The 12,377-nt window shown below is 64.7% G+C and overlaps 1 protein-coding gene across 1 annotated transcript in view; it reads left to right on the forward strand.

Moving 5' to 3' along the window:
• The window catches only part of MEGF6 (multiple EGF like domains 6), an 85,472-nt gene that overhangs the window by 13,373 nt on the left and 59,722 nt on the right, over positions 1 to 12,377 (forward strand). The window contains 1 exon segment of the mRNA XM_047083336.1: positions 4,286 to 4,390. Coding sequence (XP_046939292.1) covers positions 4,286 to 4,390 — 105 coding nt within the window.

The following is a 12,377-nucleotide window of genomic DNA, read 5'->3' on the forward strand; positions in this document are numbered from 1 at the left end:
TTTCCGTTTCCGTTCTGGACGTGTGTCAGCCCGCGCCCAGCGTGGGAATTTGGAGAGCTGGCGTCCTGGCCCTCCTGTCCTCCGTGTGGACGTAAGCACCCACAGGGTCGCTAGGGGTGGGCACGCTGTCCTGCTGTGACCCCCCACCCCCAGGTCTCTCGCACCCGGTCGCACGCAGCCCCGCACGGTGCCGTGCCTGGCACATGTTCGCACTTGTGCACACGCGTGCCCTGGGCCAGCATGCTGTCCACCCAGGCCAGCTGACCTGCCTCGCGGCCTCACACACGCGCCCGTGCATGCGAGTGTGCTCATACTCCCACATGTGTGTGCACACAATCCCGTGTTCACGTGGATGGTCTCACACGTGCTGACACGCTCACCCTGAGACAGGCGCACACACGTGTGCTGTGTGCTCACACACGCACAAATGCACCTGCACACACGTGCTCGTGCTCACATGCACGCGCATGCACCCGTGCTGCTCACCAGTGTGAGCACTGCACGCCCATGGGGGTATGCTCGCACCCGTACTCGCAGCCCCCGGCACTCACACTGACCATGCGCTCCTCCCCCGGGCCTCCAGCACAGGCCTGTGGCGGGCGCGTGCCCGCAGCGGCGCCCGTGGAGTCCCCAGGCCCCAGGGCAGGCACTGGCTCGGTTCTTCCTCCGGAGCTTGGAGCTGGAGTGCCTCCCTCCCCGCCGCGAGGGTCCGGGATGGGCGGAGGTTGGGGTGGGGGCCCGTGGTCCTGGCCTCTAGCCCCCAGCCGGCAGGTTTGGGGACAGACCAGGGACAGAGAGACGGAAGGGGGGGCGGGACTCAGGGCCTGTCCTGTCCCCTGGGCTGCCGGGGAAGCGCCTCTCTCCCGCAGCCCCCCTTTGCTGTGAGGTGGGCACTGTGGTTCCCACACCTGGCCGCCCTGCGGCTTTGCGGGAGGAGCTGAGGACTGCCCTGAGCCACGGCGCTGATCCACCTGCCCTGCGGGGCGACCCAGGGCCAGTGTCGTCCTCGCTGTCACCCCCTTTGTCTGCGCTCTCCCCCGCCCAGGGTTGTTCGAACCCCTAAGTGCCTCCCTCGATGGCAGACGGAGGTGCTTTGCGCCGGGTCCAGCCCTGACTCCCCTGGCCTCCAGGGCCGGTTGCTGGAGAAGTGTTGGGGACAGGTGTGTCCTCCTGGGGTTCCACCGTGCTGTGTGTGCCCCGCAGTCCTGGGAGACTTTCCTGGGCACCCGGCTGCGTCTCACAGACCCTCCCTCCGGCTGGCCTGGCGGGCTTTGGCCACAGGCAGGACGCTGCCGGGTGCTGGTGTCGCTGCTATCCTTGCTAAGGCTGGGAGCTGGGGACCAGCCGTCATCGGATTGATAGGCTGCATTTGGGGTGGCCTATCTGACCTTTCCTTGAGCCTGGCCCACACTGGGAGCCTATGTGGGCGGTTTTATTGAGCCCCCACGTCCACCACGTGTCTCGGTGGGGGGCTGATCCCAGGTTCCAACCTTGGAGCTGCGGCCCAGAGAGCCCCCTTCCAGGCTCCGGCCTGGAGAAGCTGAGGATTCAGCACTGGGCATGCGCGGGGTGCAGGGAGGGGCTGAGGTCGCCTGCAGGTCTGCTCAGGATGTGACCTCAGACCCATCCCATGGACAGGCGTGCGCCTCCTCTGGGGATGCCGTGGGGGAGCTGGCGGAGGGATGGGGCTCCGCTGCTCCTGGCTCAGCCCTCGCTGCGGAGAGAGGACAGAAGCCAGAGGCGTCCGCAGGGGATGTGCGCAGGAGGCCGGCAGCCGGAGTCAGCAGGGTCACAGGCGGGGCACCGCGTCCTGGGTCTGAGTTGGTCGCCCCAGCCCCGGCCTCCTCCAGCTGCAGAATGCACGTAGGGTCTCCGGGCCGCTTCAGCAGAGGGGCCCAGGGAGGGGCTCATTCCCAGCGCTGGCCTGGAGAAGGCCGACGTTCGCCACCCACGGTTGGTGACCTTGGCCGCGTGCTCAGAGCCTGCGGGTGGGTGGCCTGGCAAGACCAGGAGAAACTCGCCAGCCTGGATCACACCCGTCCCGCCTGAGGCCACTCTACTGTCCAGCGGAGGAAGGGAAGAGGAGGGGCCCTTCTGGGGGCGAGGCCTGGGCCTGCGTGCGGGACCCCAGCCACAGTGGAGGGGCGGGCCCCGCGTGGAGGGGGCGGGGCCGTGTGGAGGGGCGGGGCCGGCGCGGAGGAGGGCGGGGCAGGTGGCCTGGCGGATACTGCGCCCGCTGCACGCATGGGGAGTTCCAGCCAAGCGCACCTGTTTCTTGCCTCCCACCTCGAGAGAAAGTGGCGCTAAGATGCCACGGAAGATGTCCACACGTGCCGCCCTCACCCTGGGGACTGCGCTCCCGGGATCTGCCATCCTGCCGACTGGACGCCCTTCAGGGCCCTGCCAGCCTGAGGATATGGGCAGAGCCTCCCTCCTTCCCCCCAGAGCCAAGGCCTGGTCCGGGGAGGGGCTGGAACGCTCGGTGAACCGTCACCGTCCTCGAACCTCCAGCCCGCACTCTGTACACCAGAGCAGTGTTCCCCCTTTTCTCCCCAGATCGTGGGCGAGGAGACCGGTTCAGCCCTGGCAGCTGCTGCGGGTAGCGTGTGCGGCTTCAGGCTGAGGCAGTGGTGTGGAGGGGACCCTTGGTCGTGTGAACGTCGCTAAGAATGTTGTATTCGATGTGTGCAAGTCGTGGAGCTTGACAGGACTTTCTGACCCACTGGCTAATATCAGACCGGAGCTTGAACGCTTGTGCACAACACCCAAGCCGCCTGCCTTGCCCGCTAAGGCATCTGGGCTGTGGGGCGGTGTGTGCACGGTGGTTCCTGGGGGGCTTCTCCAGCCACGCGGGACTCCCCCGGCTCGGCCCTCCCTCTGCCTGCTTGGCCCTCAGAGAACAGAGCCACCCAGCGGCAGCAGACCCGTGGGTGCCGTGGGCCTGGGTCACCTCTGCCTGCCCTGGCATTTCTCACTCTCTCGAGGCAACCGGTTCCTTCCAGGGCCCCTGAGGGTCCTGTGGGCACAGTCCTGGCCCCCCTGACAGCCTGAGGGGGCGTCCCCAAGCCGAGCCTCTGTCGCGACCCCGGACCGTAGTAGGAATTCATAAAATTCATTTAAAAAAATGAGCTAATGTTGGGGCGCCTGGGTGGCTCAGTCAGTTAAGCATTCGACTTCGGCTCAGGTCATGATCTCACTGTTTGTGGGTTTCGAGCCCCGGTTCAGGCTCTGCACTAACAGTGTGGATGGAGCCTGCTAGGTATTCTCTCTCTCTCAAAATAAATAAACCGGGGCACCTGGGTGGCTCAGTCGGTTAAGCGTCCAACTTTGGCTCAGGACATGATCTCTCGGTTCGTGGGTTTGAGCCCCACGTCGGGCTCTGCGCTGACAGCTCAGAGCCTGGAGCCTGTTTCCGATTCTGTGTCTCCCTCTCTCTCTCTGACCCTCCCCCGTTCATGCTCTGTCTCTCTCTGTCTCAAAAATAAAAATACACGTTAAAAAAAATAAAAAATAAATTAAAAAATGAACTAACGTGAAGCGTTAAACACATCTGTTCCTTGGAAATCCCGAAGTCGTTTTGCGAGGCATCCGTCCAGCCTTCAGTAACAGCCACGCGTCGGGTTTTCACGTGTTTTGTTTCCAGGTCTCTTACTCCGTCCTTCTTCCTATCTACCTGTTCCTTTCCCACACAGGGAGCCTCCCTCTTCCTTGCGCTTGTGTCAAACATGCTCATTTGAAAGCCAGGCTCTGGCTCCTGTGCTCTGTCTGCCTGGGCGGGGGCAGTTCTTCAGTGTTTGCTCGTGCGACCTCTTCCCTCACCTGCCGGGGTGGGGGGGGTTCCTTGGGGGGCCTGTCCCCTTGGACAGGGGCGGGTCCTCAGCCAAGCCTGCAGCCTTCCTTTCAGTGGGGGGCTGTTCCCCTGCTGGCCCTGACTCCTTCCCCACCTCCTCAAGAAAGTGGGGGGGGGTTGCAGGCTCTGGTGGTGTTGGGCCAGTGCATGACCCAAGACAGAACAGAGCTGGACCCTGATCTGGTGGCAGGGTTGGGACTGCCGGCCCGGGAAACCTCCTCCCCTCTCCCCCCCCCAGCCAAGGTTCAAGGGCTCGGGCTTCAAGGCGTAGTCTGGGCTTTGCTGTCTGTGAGGTGAGGATCTGGGTCCCATCCAGCTCCGGGCCTGGCCTTATGGGGAGACTTCAGGGACCGTCCCCAGGGTCACTGGTGGCTGGGCTGGGGCTGCCCCTAGGCTGTGGCCCCTTCTCACACACCTTCTCTCCTCTCTCCACAGCCCGGTGCAGCGCTGGCTTCTGTTTTAACGGCGGTCACTGCGTGCCCAGCTCAGTCCAGCTGTGCCGCTGTCCCCGAGGGTTCCAGGGTCCCCGCTGTCAGTACGGTGAGTGAACGGCCGGGCATTCTCTCATCCCCTCACCCTGCTCCCTGCGGCTCATCTGAAGTTGTTGGGAGGAGGGGGCACCCTGAGACCCCCTTCCTCCACCGATGCCTCCACACCCCTTCATCTTAGGGCCTGTCCAGTTGTGGCCTCCCCTGGAGAGATGGGCAGGGACCGGCCAGGCTACTGGGCGGCCAGGAAGCGGCCCGTCCCAGGGTCTGCAAACGGCATTCCTGCCTTGCTGGAGGCTCCAGCGTCCCCAAAGATGGGGCACAGCCAGGGTCCTATCGGAGGCGACTGGTTCAGTAAAACTGGGCACAGCTGTAAAGTGACGTGTCACGAAAACCCAGCCACGCTACACGCTGTTAAATAGCAGAAACTCAGCGGAGCGAATTTCAGAGATCGAATTGGCTTTAGGAATCGATTCATGAACCGGGCAGAATCCCATATAACAAGGGGGAGGGGAGCTCCCGGGGGCTACAGAAAGGAAAGGTTTTTAAGGAGAGAGAGAAAGGGCAGGAAAAAGGAAATCGTCAGCCAAGAACCCTGGCTGCAGGCAAGGGGGGCCTCCTAAGGGGAGCGGAATCTGCCGGTTTGCTTCCTTGTGCCAACCAGGGTTCCCGCGATGACCCCCCCCCCCCGGGGGGGCTTTGCGCTGCAGTCAGGTTGGGTCTTGGGTCGTACACTACGTGGTGCCATTTGGGGGGCCTGCGGTTTTCCTTTTAACAACGTGCCATCGGGGTGCTGGGAGGGGGTTGGGCCTTGGAGCAGACGTGCGGGTGACGGGGTTTCTGTAAGGAAAGGGAGTACAAGTGCGTGAAAACGCGTCACAGGAACCCCCGCAGACAGTCATCCTAATCTCTCTGCGACAGATCAGCGAGAGCTCCCCTCTCCGGGGTTTCCTGCTCAGTCCGGGGTGCCTTCATTGAACGTGTAGCTTTCCGGGTCCTGTCGCCACGGGGCGCAGAGCCACGGCCGCCGGGGGAAGTGAAATACTCCCGACGGCTTCCGGTGCTTTGAACTGGCTCCTGGTGAGCGGCTGGGGGCTTCTTTCGGGGCGTTCGTCCTGCACCATGCTTCAATGCTTCGGATGCCCAGCAGGCAGCCAGGGGGAGGGTGGGCATCAGGAAGTTGTAGGGAGCAGGAGGCTCTCTGTTTATAGAGGAGACCCAGCCCTCTCTCTGGTCCCTGCATGCTCACGTGTGGTGGCCCCCCTGCTGTCCCCAGCATGGGCTGAGGGTAGGGGTCCTGGGGAGACAGGTGCCGGTAGCTGAGGGTGCTGACCATTGCACAAGCTGGGGGGTTGGTGGCTTTTCTGATACCCTCTGTTAGCTGGAAGGTTCTCTGCTCAGCCAGCTCCTCAGTCCCGCTGCTTCATGGGCTCTGTGTGCTGGGAGGACCGATGCCTGGGCCAGGGAGTGAGGCCCGCTGTCTCTCAAGCCCTCTGGGTGCTGGGGGGCCTGCCCTGTGCCCTCTAGGACCCTGAGCCCCTCTGTGGGCTGTGACCCCCCCCGCCCCAGGCAGGCTGGAGAAAGAGACACATCTTGGTCCTGGGGTGAGCTGGCTTTGGGGCCGCTGCCGGGTCAGGGATGTGACTTACCAAGTCGGCAGCACGGATGCTCTGTGGTCCCTGCCGCGGGGGGAGGGCAGTGAGGGGATGCTGGAGTGTGGCCTGTCTTTGGTCACGTCCTCCAGGAAGCAGCTGGGGACACCTGCCCTGACCCCCTCAGGGCCGGCCTTCCTCCCATGCCCTGCTTCCTGTCAGCCATCAGCCACCCCCGCTCCTGGCCTGACTCTGTCCAGGTGGCCAGCTCCGAGTCTCGAGGGCTGGTGCTCTCTCTGCTGAGCAGCCTCCCCCACCCAGAGACCCTGACACTTGGCCTCACGGGGCCAGGGGTGGGGGGCATGAGGCCTGCAGAGGCAGAATGGGGAGGGAGCATCGAGTGGGGGGAGCTCAGCGTCAGCAAGTGACCCTGTGTCCATGGGAGGGGGCCTGTCTGGCCAGGACACCTGCTCGGTGGGCTCAGATCCACACACGGGGTCTTAGGGAGGGGGGAGCCGTGCTCACATGCCTTGTCCTCTAGCTTCCGGGCCTGGGCTCTAGGCTTGGCTTTGCCTCCAGAGCAGCCCCCACTCCCCGCGTTCACATCAGGGGGCCTCTCTGGGCCTGGAGACTTGCGCCGTCTCACCGAACCCTCAGTTTATCCACTTGGTGGAAGAGGAAACCGGGATCAGGGAGGCCACGTAGCTGGTCACGTCCCAGCAGAGCTGGGGCAATGGGTGCTCGGAACCTTCCACCGTCTTCCCGCACCAGGCTTCAGTGGGGCCCCGTCAAGACCTGCTTTGGAGAGAGAGGGGCAGATCTCCAAGTCCCCACCCTGCCGTGTACACCCTGTGACCAGCCTGAGTCCTCCGGGGTAGGTCGGCTTTCCGGGAGTGGCTGGTCAGGGGTGGGACAGATGTGGCCTTCAAGAAGCAGCAGGTCCAGCTGGAGGGCAGCTGCTGGGCTGCCTCATGAGGCGCCGTCTCCTGGAAGAGAGGCTGGGTGTGCAGAGCCAGCTGTGCAGGGCTGGGTGAGGGCTGGGTGTGAGGGCGTGCAGGCTGGGTGTGCAAGGCTTGGTGTGCAGGGGTGGTGTGCAGGCTGGGTGTGGTGCAGGGCTGGGGGTGTAGTGCTGGGTGTGCACAGGTGTGCACGTAGGGCTGGGCGTGCAAGGCTGGGTGTGCACAGGTGGGTGTATAGGGCTGGGTGTGTACGGCTGGGTGTGCATAGGTGGGTGTGCAGGGCTGGGTGTGCATAGGTGGGTGTGCAGGGCTGGGTGTGCCCAGGTGGGTGCGTGGGGCTGGCCGTGTAAAGCTGGGTGCGCGCAGGTGGGTGCGTAGGGCTGGGTGTGCGAGGCTGGGTGTGCACGGTGGGTGTGCAGGGCCAGGTGGAAGGGCTGGGCCGCCTGCAGGGACAGCCCTTGTCTGTGCTGCTGCCCAAACGTCCACCAGCACCACCTTCCAGTCTCTCCTCCGTCCGGATGAGGCAGACCTGAGCCTCAGCACAGTTGGCAATATTTAACCAACCCCCCAGTTGTAATTGCTTCCAGTTTTGAAAATAAAAGCCATATTTTTTCTGGTTCCCCCAAATTCTTTCGTTTGAACAAAAGAGAGGGGGGAGGAAAGGACCCAGCTGTGTGAATGGTGGAGCGTGGAGGGGGCGGGGCCCTAGGAAGAGCCCTCCCCCGCCTGCCCCCTCTCCCTGGGGCTGGGGGCCTCGGGCCCCCGGTGGCTTAGCCCCTTTGTTCCACCTCCACCCGCCCCCATCCCCCCTCCGGAAGGCGGAAGGCTTTCTGCAGGAGCCAGGGGACACAAAGGGGGCCTGTGCGGGCAGAGCCCGGGGCGTGGGGCGGGGTGTGGGGGCTGGGCCCTGGGCCCCCGCAGCAGAGCCCCCACGCCACCCGGCCCAGGCCCACTGCCGCCAGGGCCAGCTTCGTGTCCCGTAGGTGGGCCAGTGTGACCGCGCACAGCATCCTGGACCCCAGTCACTCCTTCTGTTGGGTGGGATCAAATGGTGTTCCGTGCAAGTCCCAGGCGCAGCGCAGGTGAGGCGCAGGGCGTCCCGGTGGAAGAGGCTTGTGGTGGGGGCGGTGCTCTCTCCCCCCAGAGGCCCGGTCTGCTGGGCGTGAGGGCCTGAGGGTAGATGACCGGCTGGCTGGGGACTGTCCCTTGTTCCTGCGGTAACCGCATGCACAGCGTGCCTGAGCTTCCGGACGGTGCTGCTCACATGTGGGCCCTCTGGTAGGGACACCCCCCGGGACTGGGGGCCTCCCCGCCCTGGGGGTGAGCTGCATGTCAGCAGAGCAGGGCCAGTAGCTGTCCCTTGTCGGGCTCCGGGGGCCCTGCAGATCCACCAGGAATGTTCTCACCAGCAGAAAACACGGCTTTGTCCCACCCCTACACCCGGCTCACAAGCGCGTGCTCCTCAGTGAGCCAGTACCTGCCGGTGACGCGAGTGCTTCCTGGCCCCGGGCATGGGGTCTTAAGGAAAATACAGGCAAGAAACACATACATTCAGGGACACAGCTTGCTTTCGCACTGGGCGTCGTGACCCAGCCGCTGGTCATTTCTTGTGACTCGATCTCACTTGACTTCTTGGGTAAGAAGCAGACTGAGAACTCAGGCCTGGGTTATCTCTAGGTACCTTCTGGGTCCAAGAAGCTTTGGCTTTTGGTCCCTTCTGGGCCTCAGTTTCCTCACCTGTAAAATGGGTGGGTTGGGCAGGTCTCTGAGGCAGTTCTGGGACTCTGGCTCTCGGGTCCAGCTGAGCGATCAGGGCATCAGCACCGAGGCCCAACGGAGCGCAGCCCGGAGCGCTTCCTGGAGGAAGAGGGCCTGTGGGCTGGGGAAGGTTTGGGGAGGTGCAGGTGGTTCAGGGTGGGCTTTCCAGGTGGAAGATAGGCTGGAGCAGAGCCGCACAGAGGAGACAGTGAGCCAGCTCGGCCTGGAGGGCCTGGGCGGGGGCCGCAGGAGGGTCAGCCTGGAACCCCCAGGGCCCTTAGCCTCCCTCTCTGAGCTGGCGGAAGACCTGCTTCCCAGGGCCGCCTGGCAGGTGCCCCTGGGGACCCAGTGTGACCTGTTGCTCTGCCCCCACGCCAACCCAGCAGGGAGAGAAGTCAGCGGTCCTGCCTGGAGCCTCTGCGCCCTGACAGTCTGCCTTCTGAGCAGGAAGCCAGCGGATGGGAGACCCCGGAGGCAGCTGTGCAGGGAAACAGAGCTGCGGGAACAGGCTGCTGCCCCGAGGGTGTGGGGGCAGGAGGCAGGCCTCAAGGGCGACTCTGTTTCTAAATTGGGATGACTGATCAATGGGGAGGAAGCAGGCCCTCCCAGGCCACCCTTCCGTGCTGCCCGCTGTGTCTGAGGGTGGGAGACTGACCCCCGGCCCGAGGTCCAGACACCATCAAGGGCTGCTCCTGGCCAACATCTGTGACCAGCTCATCGAGGGGCCAGCGCTGCCCGCCTCGGAGGGGCTGGGGCCCTGGGTCAGGGTTGTCTCGTTGTGTAGGGCACGGCCTGCAGAGGCCAGGTTCCAGGACCTCTGTGGTCCTGCCACCTGCCACGGGGTTGCTGTCCTGAGGCCGGCAGCCACAGTGGCCCTACACTGGCCCGATTCCCTTGGAGGCAGCTCAGCCACTGTCCTGTGGGCATGGCCTCGGGTTAACCTGTCCTGACCTGCCTCTGACCTTGGTCCTGGGCCACAGTTGTGGGTTCCCTGCGCCGTTCCCTGCACCAGCCGTGTGGGGTGGCAGGGCCATTTGAGTCGTGCTGGCTGTCAGCGTGAGGTTGCTTTCTGAGCCCAGGAGTTGGGGGGCGTCCCCTGTGGGCACCTGGCACCTTTCGCCTAAGCCAGGGACACACCTTGGCTTCCCTGGGAGGCTGCCCTCAGGCTCTAGCCTTTGAGGAGTTGGGTCCAGTTTCTGGGTCAGGAGAAAACCCAGGCACGTGGGGGCCTGCCGTGCGTGGCTCTCCTCCGGCTGCGGGCGGCCCGCTCTGCCCTGCTTTCCCCCCCGGGTGGGCGGACTGGCCGTGGGCTTTGTCTTCTCCATGCACACCTGCTTTAGCTGCACCAAGCCCCTCCCTCGAAGACAGTTCCCAAAATTTCCAGAGCCCCAGTTCCCTGCAGGAGGTGGCCCTGGGCGTCTGCCCAGTGACTCTTGCTTCCTGGCACTGGGTGTGTGTGGGGAGGGGGGAGCCCTGCAGCCCCTGGGAGGGGAGGCCTGCTGGCTCAAATGCAGGGGTGGGTAGTGGCTTCGACTCTGCCCTCTGGCCTCGGTCCCGCTGCCCTTGACAGTCGGCTGGGCCCCATGGGTGGTCACTGCGGGTGCATCCCGCACTCGGGCCGGGCCGCATCCCTGCGGGGCCGTGTGTCTGCTCCGGGACGGTGGAGACCAACCACGCGCAGAATCGAACAGGTCTTTCAAAGCGGCTGACTCTGGGAGGGGTGTTCGTGTTCATACAGTGAATCACTTAACTACCAGGTTGGCCACCCCCCCCCCCGCCCGCCCTGCTCCAGCCAACCACAAAGGCGCCTCTGTCTTTTGGGATGACTGTGGCCTCCAGGCAGGCCTCGTGCCCAGTGGGGCTGTGGGCCCCTCCCAGGGCTGACTTCAGAGTCGGGTGGTCTTGTGGTGTAATTATAGCCGAGAGCCACGGGGCAACCCTCCTGGGGGTGGGCCGAGAGCTCGCCCCGGCTGGGCATTGGCTGAGTGGGCATCTCGATGGCCCCCGCCCACGTGGGGCCTACCGTCCAGGCAGGGTCGAGGCTCAGATTAGAGGACACGGCCTCCGCGCCTCCCCTCCCGTGCTGCCCCAGGCTACAAGCCCTGCCTCATCCTCATGGGTGGTCTCCTGAAAGGACCCTGTGAACCTGCCCTTCGCCCGCCTCGGCCACACTGCCCTGGCCCTCCCTCCCCGGGGTTGGCCCAGACTTTTCCGTGGAGTGCTCGTCCCTTACAAGGGCGGTCCTGGGGCGTGCCCTGCGTGGACTGGATGCTCGCCCCGTTTTACAGATGGGGACACTGAGCCCTGTCACTTCCTGGGTTGTTGGGGTCAGTGGTGACTCAGTGTAAACAGCCTCTTGCACCCACCAGGGCAGGGCCGGATGCTCCTGGGGGCCCCCCACTGACTGGGGTTGAGGGACCCTGGGTGGTGTCTGGGGGTCTGTGCAGTACGGGTACCCCATGTGGGTCCCCAGACTGTCGTCACCTTGGGATTGACAGACTCTAGTGCAGGAACTCCCTCCTGCATGTTTGGGGCCAAGGGGCCTCTCCCGGGCCTCCGGAAACTTTTCCCAGGGGGTCCGCCGGACTGTAGAGCCTGGCAGCTGCCCGCTGGCGAGGAAGCAGCAGTGCCCGATGGTACGGCACCCAGCTGGCCAGGGTTGATGGCTTGGCGCTTTCTATCTGGACAGAGGAAGGGCTGGGCCGAGCTGAGCCGGGCAGGCTGCTGTCCCCCGGCCCTCAGGGACCCTGCTCCGTACAGAGGCTGCCCCTTGCCCTCCTGCACCGTTGGGTCCTTCAGACCGTCGCTGCCTCGGGCCTTCTCCGCCAGTAGAGGGGAGCAGAGCTGGGGAGGCCTCCGTGGTGGGCCCAGGCGGGTGCCCACTCCAGGAGGGGCGGAAAGATGGGCTTTCGGGTCGGGAAGTTAGCTGGAGGGGGCCGGGGATGCTAGTGCGAGATGGGGGGTGGTCCTTGCATTTGGGGAGCTCTCAGGCTGGACACGGGAGAGAACGTCTCCGCACAGGTGAGGATGGGCACCTGTGAAAGGAACTTGCGTAGGAGGCCATGGGGGTCCTCCCTCCACCCCCCTGTGAGGACCCCCCATGCAGGAAGGGGCACCTCCCGAGTGAGCTCCCCGCCGTGCTGGGCCCCTTGTCGCTGCCCCAGAAATCTGCCCCTGTGGGGGCTTCTGTGGCTCGGCAGAGGCTTTGGGGTTTGAATTCCTGCAGAGTTCCTGCCTCGTGCAGCCCTGCGCTCAGGAGCCCTTTCTGGGCCTGGTGCTGCCTCCTTAGCGGTTGTGCCCCTCGGCCGCCACGTCCCTGTCTGCAATCCCAGCAGTGCCCCGAGACTGTGGGGGGAGGGCCTGGGCGGTGAGCACAGCAGGTCCGGGTGGGCCCGGACCCCCGGCTATTTTCAGGGCTCTTGGAGAGCGCCTCAGCCTCCTGTCTACCCCATCCCCCCAGGCGCTGGCCGCCCACCTGCCAAGCGCTGGCCTCCCAGCGCTGTTCCGGGGGCAAATTCCAGGAAATGTGCTGATTGCTCGTTTTCAGGATTCCTGGGGCTCGTGCCTGCCTCCCCATCTCGGCAGGATAATTAACGAGGGGTCTGCAAGCAGGGAGCTGGCCTCGGCATCCCGGAATCTGCTCTCGGGTCTTGGCGGCTCCAGGCATTCCAGAGCAGGGCCTGGCCCTCTGTGCCCGGGTCGAAGTGGGGCCTGGGCAGCATCGCGCAGA

The sequence above is a fragment of the Lynx rufus genome, unplaced genomic scaffold (genome assembly GCF_022079265.1).
Source record: "Lynx rufus isolate CCGP_SWC_20201006 ecotype Redwood Valley unplaced genomic scaffold, mLynRuf1.p SCAF_2, whole genome shotgun sequence".
In the NCBI taxonomy this organism is placed as follows: Eukaryota; Metazoa; Chordata; class Mammalia; order Carnivora; family Felidae; genus Lynx; species Lynx rufus.